Genomic DNA, 23,026 nt, shown 5'->3' with positions numbered 1-23,026 from the left:
CACATCTTTCTGAGCCTGCCATAGAAGCACTTTTGAGATTCTTCAACACAGTTTGGATGTCAGGGAAAATACCTGAAGCCTGGAAGAAAGCTATTATTGTACCGCTTCTTAAGCCTAGTAAACCCCCAACTTCTCCTAGTCGTTATAGACCCATAGCCTTAACCAGTTGCCTCGCCAAATCCTTCGAAAGTGTCCTAAATATAAGACTAACCTTTGTTCTGCAATCCTGTGAACTGCTTGATATCCATCAATGTGGATTTAAAAAAGGATGCTCCACTACAGATCACCTAGTCCGTCTCGAAAATACAGTCAGAGAAGCTTTTATACACAAACAACACTGTCTTAGCGTCTTTTTTGATTTAGAGAAAGCATATGATACAACCTGGAGGTTCGGGATCCTCCAGGACTTAGCTGAGCTCGGCATCCGTGGCAGAATGCTAAACTCCATTAAAGACTTTTTGTCTAACCGCTCATTTAATGTCCGCCTAGGCTCGACCCTTTCGAGGGACTTCATTCAGGAAAATGGAGTTCCTCAAGGGTGCATTTTAAGCACAACTCTCTTCGTTGTAAAAATGAATTCTATTAGAAAAATAATCCCAAGGTCCATTATGTATTCAATGTATGTTGATGATCTTCAGATAGCATGTACATCTTCCAATATATCCACATGCGAACGACAACTACAGCTTACAATCAACAAAATGGCAACATGGGCAGACAAGAATGGTTTCCAGTTCTCAACACAAAAAACAGTGGCCTTACTTTTTTCACTCAAACGAGGCTTGCACACAAATCCAACATTACACCTCAACCAAACCGAGCTGCCTTTCAAAAACGAACACAAATTTCTAGGCATCACCTTCGATAAAAAACTTACTTTCCTGCCTCACATAAATGCACTGAAAAAGAAGGCGTCGCGAGCACTGAACATATTGAAAGTCCTATCACGCAAACGCTGGGGTTCTGATCGGGTATGTCTTCTACACATTTATCGCTCTGCAGTACGTTCCGTTTTAGATTATGGTTGCATAGTGTATGGATCAGCAAGGCCATCGTACTTGAAGCGACTGGATCCTGTGCACAATTTTGGATTGCGCCTTTCAACTGGTGCGTACAGGACGTCACCCATAAATAGCCTGTATGTCGAAACCAATGAACCACCACTTGCAGACAGACGAACAATGCTCACATGCTCATACATTTTAAAGATCCGTTCCCAGCCTAAACACATCTGTTACCCACTCGTTACAAAGTGCCCATCCCGAACACTATTTACCAACAAACCTCTAGCAATCAGACCACTTCTTCTCCGCTTTGAAGAGAAATGCCAAGAACTAGACATAATAAACGTATTACCTAATATTGCCTGCAAACCTGATCCACTCCCGCCTTGGTACTGCCTACAATCTGTGTGCGACTTCACATTAACACAATTTCAGAAAAAACATACTCCACATGAACAGATATTACAAGAATATTTAGCACTCAACGAAAAATACAGAGAATACGAAGCATTTTATACCGATGGATCAAAATCGGCGCAATACGTGGGAAGTGCTGTAGTTCAGAATAATTGGGAAAAAATAGTACGGCTACCTGAGTGTACATCCATTTTCACCGCCGAGTGTTACGCAGTCTTGGTGGCTGTAGAAAAAATAATAAATGAGAACATTCAGAACAGTATCATTTACACTGATTCTCTGAGCATACTAACCTCACTTTACCATAGCAATGCAGTGACACCACTAATCGGGGATATCATACATAACATAACAAGCGCCACAATACAGGGACAAGACATAAAATTTTGCTGGGTTCCCAGCCACATTGGAATCGCTGGCAATGAGAAAGCAGATGAATGCGCAGGAAAAGCTCGAAACAAAGAAATAAAGAAAGTGTACATTCCCTACAAAGATGGTATGAAGTTGGTACAGTGGAAATTAAGAAATAAATGGCAGTCGCAATGGAATACCGAAAGAAATAATAAGCTACATTTAGTAAAACCCATTCTAGACGAATGGAAATCATGCTCACACCAAAAACGATTCATCGAAGTTATTTTATGCCGTCTCCGTATAGGACACACACATCTCACACACAACTTCCTGCTAACAAAGAAAGACAAACCTGTTTGCGAGCAATGCGGACATGAACTTACCGTAAACCACATACTACTATCATGCACAAAACTTGAATCATTAAGAAAAAAATATTTTGCTACATTTTACAAAGAACATATCCCATTTCATCCAGCGTTGATTTTAGCTGAATATGCACTCGTTAGTATACTTGATGTTTTTAGCTTTTTAAGGGAAGCCGGTCTTCTTCAAAACCTGTAATTTTCTGACCCTGTGCTTCTCTACCTAGAACGATACACCTCAGCCACTTTCTCAGTCCTGAGAGGGAGGCTGAGGTTTTTTATCTGAGTAGTTGGGGGCCTCGAGATCCTTGGCAAGCCAAGGATGTCCACGGAGGTCAACCAACTTTTAAAAGCTTCTACAAGCAGCCATTTCTAAAAAGTTTGTATTTAATCAGCCAGGTAATAAAAATAACTTTTAGGCCCTTTACACCACCGTTTTTATCAACTTTGTTTTCACACTCTGCTCAAGCATATTTTTTTCCATACCTTGTTCTTGGCGCATGATAGCCTTAGCTGCTTATGCGCCAATAAACCCAACACAACACAAAAATATTATTGTACCGTTCCTTAAACCTGGTAAACCCCCAACCTCTCCTAGCAATTATAGACCCATAGCCTTAACCAGTTGCCTCGCCAAATCCTTCGAAAGTGTCCTAAATATCAGACTAACCTTTGTTCTTCAATCCTGTGAACTGTTTGATATCCATCAGTGTGGATTCAAGAAAGGATGCTCCACTACAGATCACCTAGTCCGTCTAGAAAATACAGTCAGAGAAGCTTTTATACACAAACAGCACTGTCTTAGCGTCTTTTTTGATTTAGAAAAAGCATATGATACAACCTGGAGGTTCGGGATTCTCCAGGACTTAGCTGAGCTCGGCATCCGTGGCAGAATGCTCAACTGCATTAAAGACTTTTTGTCAAACCGCTCATTTAATGTCCGCTTAGGCTCGACCCTTTCGAGGGACTTCATTCAGGAAAATGGAGTTCCTCAAGGGTGCATTTTAAGCACAACTCTCTTCGTTGTAAAAATGAATTCTATTAGAAAAATAATCCCAAGGTCCATTATGTATTCAATGTATGTTGATGATCTTCAGATAGCATGTACATCTTCCAATATATCCACATGCGAACGACAACTACAGCTTACAATCAACAAAATGGCAACATGGGCAGACAAGAATGGTTTCCAGTTCTCAACACAAAAAACAGTGGCCTTACTTTTTTCACTCAAACGAGGCTTGTACACAAATCCAACATTACACCTCAACCAAACCGAGCTGCCTTTCAAAAAGGAACACAAATTTCTAGGCATCACCTTCGATAAAAAACTTACTTTCCTGCCTCACATAAACGCACTGAAAAAGAAGGCGTCGCTAGCACTGAACATACTGAAAGTCCTTTCACGCAAACACTGGGGTTCTGATCGGGTATGTCTTCTACACATTTATCGCTCTGTAGTACGTTCCATTCTGGCTTATGGTTGCATAGTGTATGGATCAGCAAGGCCATCGTACTTGAAGCGACTGGATCCTGTGCACAATTTGGGATTGCGCCTTTCAACTGGTGCATACAGGACGTCACCAATAAAAAGCCTGTACGTAGAGACCAATGAACCACCACTCGCAGACAGACGAACTATGCTCACATGCTCATACATTTTAAATATCCGTTCCCAGCCTAAACACATCTGTTACCCACTCGTTACAAAGTGCCCATCCCGAACACTATTTACCAACAAACCTCTAGCAATCAGACCACTTCTTCTCCGCTTTGAAGAGAAATGCCAAGAACTAGACATAATGAACATATTACCTAATATTGCCCGCAAACCTGATCCACTCCCGCCTTGGTACTGCCTACCATCTGTGTGCGACTTCACATTAACACAATTTCGGAAAAAACATACACCACATGAACAAATATTACAAGAATATTTAGCACTCAACGAAAAGTACGGAGAATACGAAGCATTTTATACCGATGGATCAAAATCGGTGCACTACGTGGGAAGTGTTGTAGTTCAGAATAATTGGGAAAAAATAGTACGGCTACCTGAGTGTACATCCATTTTCACCGCCGAGTGTTACGCAGTCTTGGTGGCTGTAGAAAAAATAATAAATGAGAACATTCAGAACAGCATCATTTACACTGATTCTCTGAGCATACTAACCTCACTTCACCATAGCAATGCAGTGACACCACTAATCGGGGATATCATACATAACATAACAAGCGCCACAATACAGGGACAAGACATAAAATTTTGCTGGGTTCCCAGCCACATTGGAATCGCTGGCAATGAGAAAGCAGATGAATGTGCTGGAAAAGCTCGGAACAAAGAAATCAAGAAAGTGAACATCCCCTACAATGATTGTATGAAGTTGGTACAGTGCAAGCTAAGAAATAAATGGCAGTCACAATGGAATATTGAAAGAAATAATAAGCTACATTTAGTAAAACCCATCCTAGGCGAATGGAAATCATGCTCACACCAAAAACGATTCATCGAAGTTATTTTATGCCGTCTCCGTATTGGACACACACATCTCACACACAACTTCCTACTTACAAAAGAAGACAAACCTGTTTGTGAAAAGTGCGGAGATGAACTAACAGTAACCCACATATTATTCTCATGTACGGAACTTGAATCTATAAGGAAAAAACATTTTACTACCTTTTACAAAGAAGAGGTTCCTTTTCGTCCAGCATTGATTTTAGGCAAAGATGCACTTGTCAGTATACCCTGTGTTTTTAGCTTTTTAAGGGAAGCCAGTATTCTTCACAAACTCTAATTTACTCACCCTGTGCTTCACTACATACAGTTATACACCTCAGCCACTTTCTCAATCATGAGAGGGAGGCTGAGGTCTTTATCTGAGCTGTTGGGAGCCTCGAAATCCTTGCCGAGCCAAGGATGTCTGCAGAGGCGACCCAACCTTTAAAAGTTTCTGCTCTCAGACATTTTTAAAATTCTTGTCTTTCATCAGCTAGTTAGTAAAAATAACTTTTAGGACCTTTACACCACCGTTTTTATCCACTTTGTTTTCAAACTCTGACCAAGCCAATTTTTCCATACCTTGTTCTTGGCGCATGATAGCCTTAGCTGCTTATGCGCCAATAAATTCAACACAACAAACAAACAAACAAACAATTTAACACTACATGACTTAGAGGATCTTTTAGAGCAGCTACCAGAGCCATACCTGGTAGTTGGAGATTTTAACGCACATTCATATTTTTGGGGCAGTGAGAAAACTGACGCTAGAGGCCATCTCGTAGAGGATTTTATTTTATGCAATGACGTCTGTTTACTAAACTCTAATAAACCTACATACTGCTCCCCAACCTCGGGGAAAATGAGTGTTTTAGATTTGTCTTTTAGTTCACCGTCTGTTTTTAACGATTTTAACTGGAGTGTTTTAGACAATCCATATGGAAGTGATCATCTCCCTGTCGTAATAAGTCTTTCATCCTCGCTAACAGTTATTCCCACAAAGCCACGGTGTTGGAAGCTACATTTAGCTGACTGGCAACTTTTTACAGCACAAGCTACATTAGAGAAAATAGTTCTAGAAAATGTTGACATCAATGAGATAAATGAAAAATTCACGAATTGTATCTTAGCTGCCGCACATTTAGCTATTCCTCAATCCTCTGGAATAGTAAAACAAAATCACAAATACTGGTACACAAAAGAAAGTAAAGACGCAAAAAAGAAACAAAACAAAGCCTGGGGCATTTTTCGGAGATATCCAACACATGAGAATCTCATAAACTTTAAAAAAGCAAGAGCAAAAGCACGATACATCAGACGCAACGCAGAAAGGGCATCATGGCAACAGTACATATCCTCGATAAACAGCTCAATAACATCCAAAAAAATGTGGGAGCAGGTGCGGAAATTCACTGGAAATTTTACTCCTTTCACATTTCCAATGTTAACAACACCCGGTACTCAAACAACATTAGAAGAGCAGGCCAACATATTGGGTGAGCATTTTGCTACAGTATCAAGCGCAGCCAACTACACACACTCCTTTCAAAAGCACAAAACAATAGTAGAAAAACTCCCCGCAGGGAGGCGTCTGCAGCATGCAGACGTTGGTGAGTGGCGACACCACGGGGTTAACCCGAGCATCCGCAGGGACATCCCCGCAGGGGGATGATGGTGAGCAGTGTGCCACCACGGACCCGAGCACCCGCGCTTAGCCGTGCGTGGCATCGCCGTGACCGGGGAAAAGGGGATCCTGGTGGTTGAGCCAATGCCGAGCGTTTGGACCCTTAAGGCCCCTCGGCGGAGGCAACACACCACTTTGGCCCCAGCTTCCTGTAGACGGCACCTCCGGCCTGACCCAACCGGGGGAAATCGGCAGTCGCCTTTTCCTGTCCTCCCCTCTATCTTTGACTTTCCTATTTCCTTCCTTACAACTTTCCTGTATCCTCCTCTCTTCTTAGTTTTTTTCCCTTTTTTCCTGGCGGCGAGGGTTAACCTTGTGTGGCCAACTAACCTGAGTTGCGTCATATTGGGTTATAGTTGAGGTGTACAGCGGGCGTGGGCAGGACTTGCTCGCAAGTTCCTGTCCCGTCCCCTCGTTGGGCTCCATGGTGGGTGGCTGGCACCACGGCCGAACAACACATATTTTTCATGGCTCCCCCCTTTTCCGAACCAGATCGCCCTCATAAAAGAGGGCGGAACGAGGCAACTGCAGAGTTTTTCGAAAAACCGAAACCATTTCCAAAATTTCACGTTCTTCATAGCGAAGAAACTGAAAAAACCGCAAGAACCATGTCCCCATTCTTAGTTGCAAAAAGTCTAACTGAGGCCTTGGGTCCCGGGTACAAACTGTCTAAAATGCCAAGTGGTGACCTGCTCCTTGAACTCAGAGACACTGCCCAATACTCAAAACTTTCCAGCCTAGTGTCCATCGGGGAAATCCCTGTATCAGTTACAGCACACCGATCTCTGAACACCGTCCGTGGTGTGATATCCGAAGCAGATTTCATTCACCTCACCGAGGAAGAGATGCTTGAAGGCCTCAAAGAACAGAATGTCATAAGTGTGTATCGTATCAAAATAAGAAAAGACAACAAAGAGATACCTACAAAGCACCTAGTACTGACTTTCAACTCAAGCACACTCCCCGAATCCATAGAAGCTGGCTACCTCAAAATAAATGTCAGACATTACATCCCAAACCCACGCAGGTGCTTCAAATGTCAACGGTACGGTCATGGGTCTCAAAGCTGCCGTGGCCGCGAAACTTGCGCTAAATGTGCATCAAAAGAACACGCTTCCGACAACTGTGAAGGAGCAGCACCTCGCTGCGCAAACTGTGAAGGCGATCATCCCGCCTATTCGAGGTCATGTCCATCGTGGAAAAATGAAAAAGAAATTGTTACAATCAAAACAAAACAGAATATCACATTTAAGGAAGCGCGACGACTGTTTTACGCAAAGAACAGCTTCAACTTTTCCACAAAAACAAACTTTGCTGATGTGGTGCGCAGGGGCGGCGCACCACACAGCACTCCGGCATCTGCCCAGGCCACCTTCACGGAGCCTGTGGCAGTGCCATCAACGCCCCAGGCAGAGACAGTGAACGCTGCTCTGCCATCTCCAAAGCAGGGAGCGCCGGCTCACTGGTCGGCACCCCGCAGGACTTCCCCCCGTCGGGGGAGGCCCGACACCAACACATCCGCGGCTTCGCGGTCCTCCAGCACCTCTGGTGAGGTGATGGATACAACTCCCACTCCGCCCGCTTTGCAGCGACGGACCGGCTCTCTCGAGCGACGAAAAGATAGAACCCCGGTAACGGGCCCAGAACAGTAAACTTCTTCCGTTCCATTCCCACCCCAAAAAAAAAAAAAACATGACATTCGTGGTTCAATGGAACTGTAGAGGAATGTTGAGGAACTACAGTGATATAACACATATTCTAGGGTCAGTGATGCCTCTAGCTCTATGTCTCCAGGAGACCAATCTTGGTCCACAACATTCAAATATCTTAAAACATTATACAACTTTTAGGCGTGATCGCGAACATGCAAATAGACTCTCGGGAGGCGTCGCAATCGTCATCCAAAGCGGCGTCCCGGCTCAAGAAATCAAACTGAAAACAAAACTTGAGGCGGTTGCGGTTAGCGTCATCAGCTACAAAACCATAACAATATGTTCTGTATATCTTCCCCCACACATCACATTAACATGCCAAGATCTAGAAGGCCTGATCGATGAACTGCCGGAGCCATTTCTGGTAGTTGGCGATTTTAACGCTCACTCTCCGTTTTGGGGAAGCGAACGCTGTGACTCTAGAGGCCAAGCGATCGAAGATTTTATACTTTCTAATAATGTCTGTCTTTTAAATACGGGAAAAGCCACCTATTGCTGCCCAAGCTCAGCAAAAATGAGCTCTCTCGATTTAGCTTTCGCATCACCATTACTTTTTAACGATTTTAAATGGGATGTTTTAAATGACCCCATGGGCAGCGATCACTTACCTACCATCATCAGCCTCTCATCGTCTACTCCAATCATCCCCACAAGACCACGGCGCTGGAAAATTCACCTCGCCGACTGGTCACTTTTTACAAAAAGTGCCACACTAGAAAATGAATTTTGTGACCACCTCAGCACAGATGAAATTAATGAGAAGTTTACTGAATGTATAATATCGGCCGCAACACTCGCTATACCACAAACAACAGGACTTGCACAAAAGAAGCACAAAGTGTGGTGGACAAAAGAATGCACATTAGCAAAAAAACATCAAAACAAAGCCTGGAGCGCTCTGCGTCGATATCCCACTGCAGAGAACTTACTTACCTTTAAGAAGGCAAAAGCCAGAGCGCGGTATGTGCGAAGGAATGCTGAGAAAACCTCTTGGCAGAAATATGTCTCCTCAATAAACAGCTCAACAACATCAAAGAAAATGTGGGAAAAACTTCGTAAATTTACTGGTGACCATACCCCTTTTACAATTCCTCTCTTTCCCCGCAGGGAGGCGTCTGCAGCATGCAGACGTTGGTGAGTGGCGACACCACGGGGTTAACCCGAGCATCCGCAGGGACATCCCCGCAGGGGGATGATGGTGAACAATGCGTCACCACGGACCCGAGCATCCGCGCTTAGCCGTGCGTGGCATCGCCGTGTCCGGGGAAAAGGGGATCCTGGTGGTTGAGCCGATGCCGAGCGTTTGGACCCTTAAGGCCCCTCGGCGGAGGCAACACACCACTTTGGCCCCAGCTTCCTGTAGACGGCACCTCCGGCCTGACCCGACCGGGGGAAATCGGCAGTCGCCTTTTCCTGTTCTCCTCTCCATCTTTCACTTTCCTATCTCCTTTCTTACAACTCTCCTGTATCCTCCTCTTTTCTTCGTTTTTTCCTCTTTTTCCTGGCGGCGAGGGTTAACCGTGTGTGACCAACTACCCTGAGTTGAGTCATATTAGGTTATAGTTAAGGTGTACAGCTGGCGTGGGCAGGACTTTCTTTCAAGTTCCTGTCGCGTCCCCTTGTTGGGCTCCATGGTGGGTGGCTGGCACCATGACCGAAAAACATCAATTTTTTATGGCTCCCCCCCTTTCCAAACCTGATCGCTCTCTTAAAAGAGTGCGGAACGAAGCAGAGTACTTTTTTTCCAAAAAGAAACCAACATTCGCCAAATTCCATGTCGTCCACAGTGAAGTGCAAGATAAACAGGCCAGAATTCTATCCCCCTTCATCGTATCGAAATGCTTAACAGAAGCTTTGGGCCCCGGCTACAAAGTATCAAAAATGGCCAGCGGCGATCTATTGCTGGAACTCCGAGATAATGTTCAAACTTCCAAACTCGCAAACATAGTGTGTATGGGGGAGACACCTGTCTCCATCACAGCACACCGATCCCTCAACACTGTCCGTGGCGTCATCTCCGAAAATGATTTTCTACATCTCACAGAAAAAGAAATGCTGGAAGGCCTTTCCGATCAAAACGTCATTGATGTGTACCGAATCAAAATCCGCAAGGACAACCAAGATGTAGATACCAAACACCTGGTCCTGACTTTCAACACATGCACATTACCAGAAACCATCGACGTTGGATACCTCAAAGTAAATGTTAGACACTATATCCCTAACCCCCGAAGGTGCTTTAATTGTCAACGGTTTGGACACGGATCACAGAGTTGCCGAGGCCGCAAAACTTGCGCGAAATGCGCGTCAAAGGACCACCATTCTGAGGAATGTGACGCAGCTCTACGCTGCGCTAACTGTGAAGGCGACCATGCTGCGTACTCCAGGGCATGTCCGTCCTGGAAGAAGGAAAAGGAAATAATCACCATAAAAACAAAGGAGAATATATCATTTCGAGAAGCAAGAAAGCGATTCGCAGTCACGAACACTTTCTCTTTCACAGCGAAACCAAACTTCGCTGATGTGGTGCGCAGGGGCGTAGCACCACACAGCACTCCTGCACCTGCTGCGGCCACTTCCACCGCGCCTGTGGCAGTGCCACCCACGCCCCAGGCAGAGACAGCGAAAGCTGCTCTGCCAACCCCAAAGCAGGGAATGCCGGCCCATGGGCCAGCATCCCGCAGGACTTCCCCCCGTCGGGGGAGGCCTGAACCCCACACGCCCGCGGCTTCACCGCGGTCTTCCAGCACCTCTGACGAGGTGATGGATCTAACCCCCAGCCCGCCTGCTTTACAGCGGCGGAACAGCTCTCTTGAGCGGAAGAAGGACAGGGCCCTCATAACGGGCCCAGAAAATAAGTAAACACTTTATTGTCCCTACCCCAAACATAAACATGGCTTTTCTAGTTCAGTGGAACTGTAGAGGATTGTTGAGAAATTACGATGACATAAAAAACATTTTAGGGTCAATGTCACCCGTAGCCTTATGTCTCCAGGAAACCAATCTAGGTCCACAACATATGAACATCCTGAAGCATTATAAAACTTTTAGACGAGATCGTGAGCAGGCAAATAGACTCTCGGGAGGCGTCGCGATTGTTGTACAAAGCGGCGTCCCTGCTCAAGAGATCAGACTCACAACAAAACTGGAGGCAGTTGCGGTCAGCATTGTCAGCTACAAAACTATAACTATCTGTTCTGTATATCTTCCTCCACATATAACATTAACAGTCCGTGACCTACAGGAACTCATCAATGAACTGCCAGAACCATATCTAGTAGTTGGGGATTTTAACGCTCACTCCCCTTATTGGGGAAGTGAGCGCTATGACTCTAGGGGTCAAATAATCGAAGATTTTATCCTCACAAATAGTGTATGCCTTTTAAATACAGAAAAAGCCACATACTGCTCCCCTGCCTCAGGTAAAATGACCTGTCTAGATTTGTCTTTTAGTTCACCTTCTGTTTTTAACGATTTCAGCTGGGACGTCATTGACAACCCTTATGGCAGTGATCACCTCCCTGTACTAATCACTTTAACATCCACACCGGAAATAATCCCCACAAGGCCACGGCGCTGGAAGCTTCACCTCGCCGACTGGTCGCTTTTTAGAGCAAATGGAAATTTAGAAAATATACTTTTAGATAATCTCTCCATCGACCAGATAAACGAAAAGTTCACTAACTGTATCATAACTGCCGCACTCACAGCTATTCCTCAGTCGTCAGGAGTAGCGCGACAAAACCATAAAGTATGGTGGACAAAGGAATGTAAAGAAGCAAAAAAACAGCAAAATAGAGCGTGGGGTAAATTCCGCAGATATCCGACACATGAAAATCTCTTGAATTTTAAAAAGGCAAAAGCTAAAGCTCGGTACGTCCGTCGCAGTGCCGAGAAAGCTTCATGGCAAAATTATGTTTCATCTATCAACAGTCAGATCCCATCTAAAAAAATGTGGGAGCAGGTTCGAAAATTAAATGGCACCTTTTCACCATTCACAATTCCTTTTTTAACAACACCCGGCACACAAACAAGCATAGAGGAACAGGCAGACATATTAGGGGAACATTTTGCTGCAGTCTCAAGTTCATCTCACTATACACAGTCTTTCTTAAAATACAAAAACACAGCCGAAAAACAAAGACTTCCAACTAGTGGAGGGGCAAACCAAAAATATAACAGTGTGATTACCCTCCAAGAAATAAATACAGTACTGTCTGCTGGAAAAAAAACCGCTCCAGGACCCGACCAAATCCACTACGAAATGCTGGCCCATCTCTCTCAACCTGCCGTAGAAGCACTTTTAAGGTTCTTTAACACAGTTTGGATATCGGGAAAAATACCTGAAGCCTGGAAAAAAGCTATTATTGTGCCGCTTCTTAAACCTAGTAAACCCCCAACCTCTCCTAGCAGTTATAGACCCATAGCCCTGACCAGTTGCCTCGCCAAATCCTTCGAAAGTGTTCTAAATATACGACTAACCTTTGTTCTTCAATCCTGTGAACTTCTTGATATCCACCAGTGTGGTTTTAAAAAGGGATGCTCAACTACAGATCACCTAGTCCGTCTCGAAAATACAGTCAGAGAAGCTTTTATACACAAACAACACTGTCTTGCAGTCTTTTTTGATTTAGAAAAAGCATATGATACAACCTGGAGGTTCGGGATCCTCCAGGACTTAGCTGAACTTGGCATCCGTGGCAGAATGCTGAACTCCATTAAAGACTTTTTATCTAACCGTTCATTTAATGTCCGTCTAGGCTCAACCCTTTCGAGGGATTTTATTCAGGAAAATGGAGTGCCTCAAGGATGTATTTTAAGCACAACTCTTTTTATTGTAAAAATGAATTCTCTTAACAAAATAATACCAAAGTCTGTTATGTATTCACTTTATGTGGACGACCTCCAGATAGCTTACACATCCTCCAACATATCAACATGTGAAAGACAAATACAGCTGACAATAAATAAACTGACAACATGGGCAGACAAAAACGGTTTCCGATTTTCACCACAGAAAACAGTGGCCATTCCGTTTTCACTCAAACGAGGCTTCCAGGCAGACCCCACCCTACACCTGAACGAAATAGATTTACCCGTAAAAAATGAACATAAATTTCGAGGCATAACATTTGACAGAAAACTCACTTTCCTGCCTCATATTAACGCGTTAAAAAAGAAAACTTCCCGATCACTAAACATACTCAAAGTCCTTTCGCATAAACACTGGGGTTCTGACAGAGCAAGCCTTCTAAAAATTTATCGTTCCGTGGTACGATCCTCATTAGACTATGGTAGTATAATATATGGTTCAGCAAGACCCTCGTACTTGAAGCGACTTGACCCAGTGCACAATTTAGGTTTACGTCTTTCAACTGGTGCTTTTAGGACGTCGCCTATAACCAGTCTTTATGTTGAATGTAATGAACCATCACTTACAGACAGACAAATCATGCTCACATGCTCATACATTCTAAAAATCCGTTCCCTACCGAAACATATCTGTTACGAAATAGTTACAAAGTGTCCATCCAGAACACTTTTTAATAACAAACCACAAACTACCAGGCCACTCCTCCTGCGTTTTGAAGAGATGTGCGAGAGTCTCGGGGTACTAAACACGTTGCCTAACATTGCGCTCAGAGGAGAGCCACTACCTCCATGGTACAACTTTCCTCCAATATGCGACTTCACTCTTACACAGTTTCACAAAACGCAAACCCCACAACAACATATAGTACAAGAATTTCTCGCACTCGAGGTAAAATACAATGGTTTCACGGACTTTTATACGGACGGTTCAAAAACAGATGCCTACGTAGGAAGTCCAGTAGTACGGGGTCATGAGAAAGAAATAATCAGACTTCCACAGTGTGCATCAATTTTCACAGCCGAATGTTATGCTGTAGGCTTAGCCGTAAAAAAAGTATTAAATGAAAACCTCAGAAACAGTATAATTTACACAGACTCTCTTAGTTTACTTACAGCTCTCCATTCTAGAAATGCAATTACTCCGATCCTCGGTGACATCATACACAACATAGCAAAAGCCATAGCTCAAGGAAAAAACATAAAACTTTGTTGGGTGCCGAGTCACGTCGGAATTAAAGGCAACGAGAGAGCAGACCTCTGCGCTGCGCAGGCTCGTAGCAAGCAAATAACGAAAGTAGATATTCCCTTTAAAGATTGCATGAACTCGGTACTTTGTGAAATAAAGAAAAAATGGCAGTCTGCCTGGGACAATGAAGCCAACAACAAACTACACTTCATAAAACCAGTTTTAAGAGAATGGAAATCCTGCACCCACCAAGAACGCTTCAAAGAAGTCATTCTTTGTCGTCTTCGCATAGGACACACTCACCTGACACACAATTTCCTACTGACAAAAAAAGATCAACCTATTTGCGAGGAATGCGGAGTTGAAGTTACGATTAACCACATTTTATTCTCTTGTACGAAATTGGAAAAAATAAGGAAAAAGTACTTTACTCAATTTTATAACGAATACATCCCTTTTCACCCTAAACTGCTTTTAGGAGATAATGCAATTGTTGATACATCACATGTTTTTAGCTTTCTTAAAGAATCAGGATTTCTTAAGTGTCTCTAAATGTGTTTTACCCACTGGTCTGTTTTAATTCTAATGTACCTCGGCCACTTTCTCACTCCCGAGAAGACGGCTGAGGTCCCTATTCCATTGGTTGGGGACCTCGAGATCCTTGCACAGCCAAGGATGGCTGCTGAGGTGTCCAACCCTCTTTAAAGCTTTGACCATAAGTCACTTCTAAACTTTTGTCTTACGTTTATACTAGGTTGCATGAATTAACTTTTTAGGCCCTTTACACCACCGTTCATTTAGTCTTTTGTATAACATCCTATATAAAACAATTTTCTTTACCCCGAGCTTGGCGCATGATAGCCTTAGTTGCTTATGCGCCATTAAACACAACACAACAACACAACAACAACTTCCTCTCTTGACAGCACCCGGGACACAAACATCTTTAGAAGAACAAGCCAACATTTTGGGCGAGCATTTTGCTGAGATCTCTAGCTCATCGAACTACACAAACACATTTCAGAAACACAAAGCAATAGCTGAGAAACAAAGATTCCCATCCGGAGCAGGTATACATGAGGATTACAACCAGCCTCTCACACTACAGGAATTAAAAATAGTATTATCTTCTGGAAAAAAGACAGCACCAGGACCAGACAACGTGCATTACGCTATGCTTGCACATCTCTCCGAGGCTGCTGTACAGGCACTGTTAAAATTCTTTAATAAAATCTGGATAACTGGACATATACCTGACGAGTGGAAAAAAGCAGTCATAATACCTTTTCTCAAACCCAGAAAACCACCAACAAGTCCTAGCAGTTATAGACCAATAGCCCTCACCAGCTGCATTGCTAAATCTTTCGAAAGTGTAATAAACATTAGACTAACCTTCGTACTGGAATCTCGGCAACTACTAGATAAACACCAATGTGGGTTTAAGAAAACATGCTCCACCACAGATCACCTTGTCCGCCTGGAAAACATCATCCGGGAGGCGTTCATCCACAAGCAGCACTGTATTGGGGTCTTCTTCGACTTGGAGAAGGCCTACGATACTACGTGGAAGTTCGGCATCCTCCGTGACCTAGCAGAGCTTGGTATCCGCGGCAGGATGTTGAACTGCTTGAACGACTTCCTGGCTAACCGCACATTCCGAGTCCGCCTAGGAGAAACTCTCTCCATGACTTTTACCCAAGAGAACGGCGTGCCCCAGGGGTGCATTCTAAGCACGACACTCTTCATAGTCAAAATGAATTCCTTAGGTAAAGTAATACCCAAGTCCATAATGTATTCAGTTTATGTAGATGACCTACAAGTAGCATGCACGTCCTCCAGTATATCAACCTGTGAGAGACAAATACAAATCACACTAAATAAACTAGGTTCTTGGGAAGACAGAAATGGATTTAAATTTTCCCCTCAAAAAACAGTAGCTGTTCTTTTCTCATTGCGACGAGGCCTACAGGTCGATCCCAGTCTATACCTGAATAACACTGCGCTACCAATTAAACAAGAACACAAATTTTTAGGCCTAACTTTCGACAAGAAACTCACATTTCTACCACACATTAACAACCCTAAAAAGAAAGCTTCTCAAGCACTTAATATCTTAAAAGTTCTCTCACGGAAGCGGTGGGGGTCCGATAGAGCAAGCCTTTTACAAATATATCGCTCTCTGGTGCGCTCCAAGCTGGACTACGGGTGCATAGTATATGGTTCGGCAAGAGCATCCTACTTAAAAAGATTAGACCCCATTCATAATCTTGGTCTGCGCCTATCATCTGGAGCATACAGAACGTCACCAGCAGCCAGCCTATACGTTGAAACTAATGAGCCCGCTCTTGAGGACCGAAGAATCGCACTAACATGCACATACGTCTTAAAAATCCGTTCTCTTCCGAAACATCCCCGCAGGGAGGCGTCTGCAGCATGCAGACGTTGGTGAGTGGCGACACCACGGGGTTAACCCGAGCATCCGCAGGGACATCCCCTCAGGGGGATGATGGTGAACAATGCGTCACCACGGACCCGAGCATCCGCGCTTAGCCGTGCGTGGCATCGCCGTGTCCGGGGAAAAGGGGATCCTGGTGGTTGAGCCGATGCCGAGCGTTTGGACCCTTAAGGCCCCTCGGCGGAGGCAACACACCACTTTGGCCCCAGCTTCCTGTAGACGGCACCTCCGGCCTGACCCGACCGGGGGAAATCGGCAGTCGCCTTTTCCTGTTCTCCTCTCCATCTTTCACTTTCCTATCTCCTTTCTTACAACTCTCCTGTATCCTCCTCTTTTCTTCGTTTTTTCCTCTTTTTCCTGGCGGCGAGGGTTAACCGTGTGTGACCAACTACCCTGAGTTGAGTCATATTAGGTTATAGTTAAGGTGTACAGCTGGCGTGGGCAGGACTTGCTTTCAAGTTCCTGTCGCGTCCCCCTGTTGGACTCCATGGTGGGTGGCTGGCACCATGACCGAAAAACATCAATTTTTTATGGCTCCCCCCCTTTCAAAACCTGATCGCTCTCTTAAAAGAGTGCGGAACGAAGCATCAGACTTTTTTTCGAAAAAGAAACCTACATTCTCAAAGTTTCATGTGATACATAGCAACAGTGACCAAAAGCAAGCTCGAATAATATCCCCATTTCTTGTGACCAAATGTTTAACAGATACCTTAGGGCCTGGCTACAAGGTATCCAAAATGTCCAGCGGCGACCTACTCCTCGAACTCCGTGAGAGTATCCAATGCTCGAAACTCTCAAACATTGCTTCCATAGGGGACATCTCTGTCTCCGTGACTCCCCACCGATCTCTTAACACAGTTAAAGGCGTTATCTCAGAAGCTGACTTCATCCATCTAACAGAAACCGAAATGCTTGAAGGACTTTCTGATCAAAATGTAATTGACGTGCACAGAATCAAAATCCGCAAAGACAACAAAGAAATAGACACCAAACACATGGTCCTCACGTTTAACACCAGCAGTTTGCCCGAAACAATCGATGTTGGATACCTGAAAATCACCGTCAGACACTACATACCCAATCCCCGCCGCTGTTTTAACTGTCAGAGGTTTGGCCACGGCTCACAGAGTTGCCGCGGCCGCAAAACCTGCGCGAAATGCGCTTCGAAGGACCACCCTTCTGAGGAATGCGACGCAGCCCTACGCTGCGCGAATTGTGAAGGAGATCACGCTGCATACTCCAGGGCGTGTCCGTCCCGGAAAAAGGAAAAAGAAATCATCACCATTAAGACCAAAGAAAACATTTCATTCAAAGAAGCGAGGAGGCGTTTTGCAGTTAACAACACATTCTCCTTCACAGCGAAACCAAACTTCGCTGATGTGGTGCGCGGGGGCGTAGCACCACACAGCGCTCCGGCACCTGCCGCGGCCACTTCCACCGCGCCTGTGGCAGTGCCATCCACGCCCCAGGCAGAGACAGCGAAAGCTGCTCTGCCAACTACAAGCCAGGGAGTGCCGGCCCACAAGTCAGCATCCCGCAGGACTTCCCCCCGTCGGGGGAGGCCTGACACCCACACACCCGCGGCTTCTTCGCGGTCGTCCAGCACCTCTTCCGAGGTGATGGACCAAACTCCCAGCCCGCCTGCTCTACAGCGGCGGAACAGCTCTCTTGAGCGAAAAAAAGGCAGGGCTACCATAACGGCCCCAGAACATAAGTAAACCTCTCGTTGCTCCTACCCCAAAACATAAACATGGCTTTTCTGGTTCAGTGGAACTGTAGAGGAATATTGAGAAATTACGATGACATAAAAAACATTTTAGGGTCAATGTCACCCGTAGCCTTATGTCTCCAGGAAACGAATCTAGGTCCACAACATATGAACATCCTAAAACATTATAAAACTTTTAGACGAGATCGTGAACAGGCAAATAGACTCTCTGGAGGCGTCGCGATTGTCGTACAAAGCGGCGTCCCTGCTCGAGAAATCGCACTCAAAACGAAGCTTGAAGCTGTTGCGGTCAGTGTCGTCAGCCATAAAACAATTTCTCTCTGTTCTGTATATATTCCTCCACATTCTACATTAACAGTCCACGATTTACAAGAACTTGTCAATGAACTTCCAGAACCGTATCTAGTAGTTGGGGACTTTAACGCTCACTCCCCCTTTTGGGGAAGCGAGCACTGTGACTCTAGGGGTCAAATAATCGAAGATTTTATCCTGACAAACAATGTATGTATTTTAAATACAGGAAAAGCCACCTACTGCTCCCCTGCCTCGGGGAAAATGACCTTTTTAGATTTGTCTTTTAGCTCACCTTCTGTTTTTAATGATTTTAACTGGGACGTCATTGACAATCCATATGGCAGCGATCACCTCCCTGTACTAATCACTTTAACATCCCCACCGGAAATAATCCCCACAAGGCCACGGCGCTGGAAGCTTCACCTCGCCGACTGGTCACTTTTTAGAGCAAAGGCAACTTTAGAAAATATAGTTTTAGAAAATCTTACTATCGACCAGATAAACGAAAAGTTTACTAATTGTATCATAACTGCCGCACTCACAGCTATTCCTCAGTCGTCAGGAGTGACGCGACAAAACCATAAAGTATGGTGGACAAAAGAATGTAAAGAAGCTAAAAAACAACAAAACAGAGCTTGGGGTAAATTCCGTAGGTATCCGACACATGAAAATCTCTTAATTTTTAAAAAAGCAAAAGCTAAAGCTCGGTACGTCCGTCGCAGTGCCGAGAAAGCTTCATGGCAGAATTATGTTTCATCTATCAAAAGTCAGATCCCATCTAAAAAAATGTGGGAGCAGGTTCGAAAATTAAACGGTAGCTTTTCACCATTCACAATTCCGCTTTTAACAACACCCGGCACACAAACAAGCATAGAGGAACAGGCAGACATACTAGGGGAACATTTCGCTGCAGTTTCAAGTTCATCTCACTATACACAGTCTTTTTTAAACTACAAAAAAACAGCTGAAAAACAGAGGCTCCCAACAAGTGGAGGCACAAATGAAAAATACAATTGTCAAATTACCCTCCAAGAAATCAATAAAGTACTATCTGCCGGCAAAAAAACTGCTCCAGGACCCGACGAAATACACTATGAAATGCTTGCGCACTTTCCGAGCCAGCCGTGGACGCACTTTTAAGATTCTTTAACACAATATTCATGTCTGGGAAAATACCGGAAGCCTGGAAGAAAGCTATTATTGTACCGCTTCTTAAGCCTAGTAAACCCGCAACTTCTCCTAGTCGTTATAGACCTATAGCCCTGACTAGTTGCCTTGCCAAATCCTTCGAAAGTGTCCTAAATATAAGACTAACCTTTGTTCTTCAATCTGGTGAACTTCTTGATATCCATCAGTGTGGATTTAAAAAGGGATGCTGCACTACAGACCACCTAGTCCGCCTTGAAAATACTGTCAGAGAAGCTTTTATACACAAGCAACACTGTCTTAGCGTCTTTTTTGATTTAGAAAAAGCATATGATACAACCTGGAGGTTCGGGATCCTCCAGGACTTAGCTGAGCTTGGCATCCGTGGCAGAATACTGAACTCAATTAAAGACTTTTTGACTAACCGTTCATTTAATGTCCGTCTAGGCTCAACCCTTTCAAGGGATTTTATTCAGGAAAATGGAGTGCCTCAAGGGTGTATTTTAAGCACAACTCTTTTTATTGTAAAAATGAATTCTCTTAACAAAATTATACCAAGGTCCATAACATATTCAGTCTATGTCGACGATCTTCAGATAGCGTGCACATCTTCCAATATATCTACATGTGAAAGACAAGTACAACTTACAATCAACAAACTGGCAACATGGGCAGACAAGAATGGTTTCCAGTTCTCACCACAGAAAACAGTGGCCTTACTTTTTTCGCTCAAACGAGGCTTGCACACAGATCCCACATTACACCTAAACCAAACCAAACTGCCTTTAAAAAAAGAACACAAATTTCTAGGCATCACCTTCGATAAAAAGCTTACTTTCCTGCCTCACATAAACGCTCTAAAGAAGAAAGCGTCGCTATCACTGAACATACTTAAAGTCCTTTCACACAAACACTGGGGTTCTGATCGGGTATGCCTTCTACAGATTTATCGCTCTGTAGTACGTTCTGTTTTAGATTATGGCTGCATAGTGTATGGATCAGCAAGGCCGTCGTACTTGAAGCGACTGGACCCTGTGCACAATATGGGTTTGCGTCTTTCAACTGGTGCTTACAGGACATCACCCATAAAAAGCCTTTACGTAGAAACCAATGAACCACCACTTGCAGACAGACGAACAATGCTCACATGCTCATACATCTTAAAGATCCGTTCCCAGCCTAAACACATCTGTTACCCACTCGTTACAAAGTGTCCATCTCGAACACTATTTACCAACAAACCTCTAGCAATCAGACCACTTCTTCTCCGCTTTGAAGAGAAATGCCAAGAACTAGACATAATGAACATATTACCTAATATTGCCCGCAAACCTGATCCACTCCCGCCTTGGTACTGCCTGCCATCTGTGTGCGACTTCACATTAACACAATTTCGGAAAAAACATACACCACATGAACAGATATTACAAGAATATTTAGCACTCAAGGAAAAATACAGAGAATACGAAGCATTTTATACCGATGGATCAAAATCGGCGCACTATGTGGGAAGTGCTGTAGTTCAGAATAATTGGGAAAAAATAGTACGGCTACCTGAGTGTACATCCATTTTCACCGCCGAGGGTTACGCAGTCTTGGTGGCTGTAGAAAAAATAATAAATGAGAACATTGAGAACAGTATCATTTACACTGATTCTCTGAGCATACTAACCTCACTTCACCATAGAAATGCAGTGACACCACTAATTGGTAATATCATACACAACATAAAGAGCGCCACAATACAGGGACAAGACATAAAATTTTGCTGGGTTCCCAGCCACATTGGAATCACTGGCAATGAGAAGGCGGATGAATGTGCTGCGAAAGCTCGCAACAAAGAAATAAAGAAAGTGAACATCCCCTACAATGACTGTATGAAGTTGGTACAGTGCAAGCTAAGAAATAAATGGCAGTCGCAATGGAATATTGAACGAAATAATAAGCTCCACTTAGTAAAACCATTTATAGAAGAATGGAAGTCATGCTCCCACCAAGAACGTTTCATCGAAGTTATTTTATGCCGCCTCCGTATTGGACACACACATCTCACACACAACTTCCTACTTACAAAAGAAGACAAACCTGTTTGCGAAAAGTGCGGAGATGAACTAACAGTAAACCACATATTATTCTCATGTACAGAACTTGATTCACTAAGAAAAAAACATTTTACTACCTTTTACAAAGAACACATTCCTTTTCATCCAGCATTGATTTTAGGCAAAGATGCACTTGTCAGTATACCGTGTGTTTTTAGCTTTTTAAGGGAAGCCAGTATTCTTCATCACCTCTAATCTACTCACCCTGTGCTTCGCTACATACAATTATACACCTCAGCCACTTTCTCAATCACGAGAAGGAGGCTGAGGTCTTTATCTGAGCTGTTGGGAGCCTCGAAATCCTTGCCGAGCCAAGGATGTCTGCGGAGGTAACCCAACCTTTAAAAGTTTCTGCTATCAGACATTTTTTAAAATTCTTGTCTTTCTTCAGCTAGTTAGTAAAAATAACTTTTAGGCCCTTTACACCACCGTTTTTAACCACTTTGTTTTCAAACTCTGCTCAAGCATATTTTCTCCATACCTTGTTCTTGGCGCATGATAGCCTTAGCTGCTTATGCGCCAATAAACCCAACACAACACAAAAAATCTTCCGAAACATCTCTGCCATCCGGTTGTCACCAAGTGCCCATCTAAAAGATTATTCATCAACGAACCACATTCTATCAGACCATTACTATTGCGCTTTGAAGACAAATGTGAAGAGCTAACAGTACTAGACTGCTTACCGAATATTGCACAAAGGAATGAATATTTGCCACCATGGTACAGCCTGCCTTCAGTATGTGACTTCACAATGACACATTTAGATAAAAAGCAAACGCCAAATGAGTACATATTACAGGAATTCTTTGCACTACAAGAAAAATATGACACCTACATTGAATTTTATACCGATGGCTCAAAAACAGAAAGTCACGTTGGAAGTGCAGTAATCCAAGGAAAAAATAAACAGATAATGCGACTACCAGACTGCGCATCGGTTTTTACTGCTGAGTGTTATGCCATCTTTGTAGCTGTAGATAAAATAGTAAGAGAGAATATCAAAAATAGCATCATTTACACCGATTCTCTGAGTATGCTTAAAGCACTGCACTCCAGAAATGCAGCTGAACCTATAATAGGAAACATCATACATAACATAGTTAAAATCACAAAACAAAATCATAACATTAAATTCTGCTGGGTTCCTAGCCATGTTGGAGTTGTAGGTAATGAGAAAGCAGATGTATGCGCTGCACAAGCCCG

General features: G+C 43.8%; 1 protein-coding gene across 1 annotated transcript; it reads left to right on the top strand.

Annotated features, from left to right (window-relative positions):
* Nucleotides 1–6,723: 6,723 nt before the first annotated feature.
* LOC149344000 (uncharacterized) lies at nt 6,724–11,113 on the top strand. Its single transcript, XM_089546127.1, has 2 exons — nt 6,724–7,877; nt 10,797–11,113. The coding sequence occupies exons 1-2, from the start codon at nt 6,792–6,794 to the stop codon at nt 10,896–10,898; spliced, it is 1,188 nt and encodes a 395-aa protein (XP_089402253.1). The 5' UTR covers nt 6,724–6,791; the 3' UTR covers nt 10,899–11,113.
* Nucleotides 11,114–23,026: the final 11,913 nt, after the last annotated feature.

This window comes from Amblyomma mixtum, chromosome 5 (genome assembly GCF_055824585.1).
Source record: "Amblyomma mixtum isolate Tamu chromosome 5, ASM5582458v1, whole genome shotgun sequence".
In the NCBI taxonomy this organism is placed as follows: Eukaryota; Metazoa; Arthropoda; class Arachnida; order Ixodida; family Ixodidae; genus Amblyomma; species Amblyomma mixtum.
This window is presented reverse-complemented; position numbering and strand designations above follow the sequence as displayed.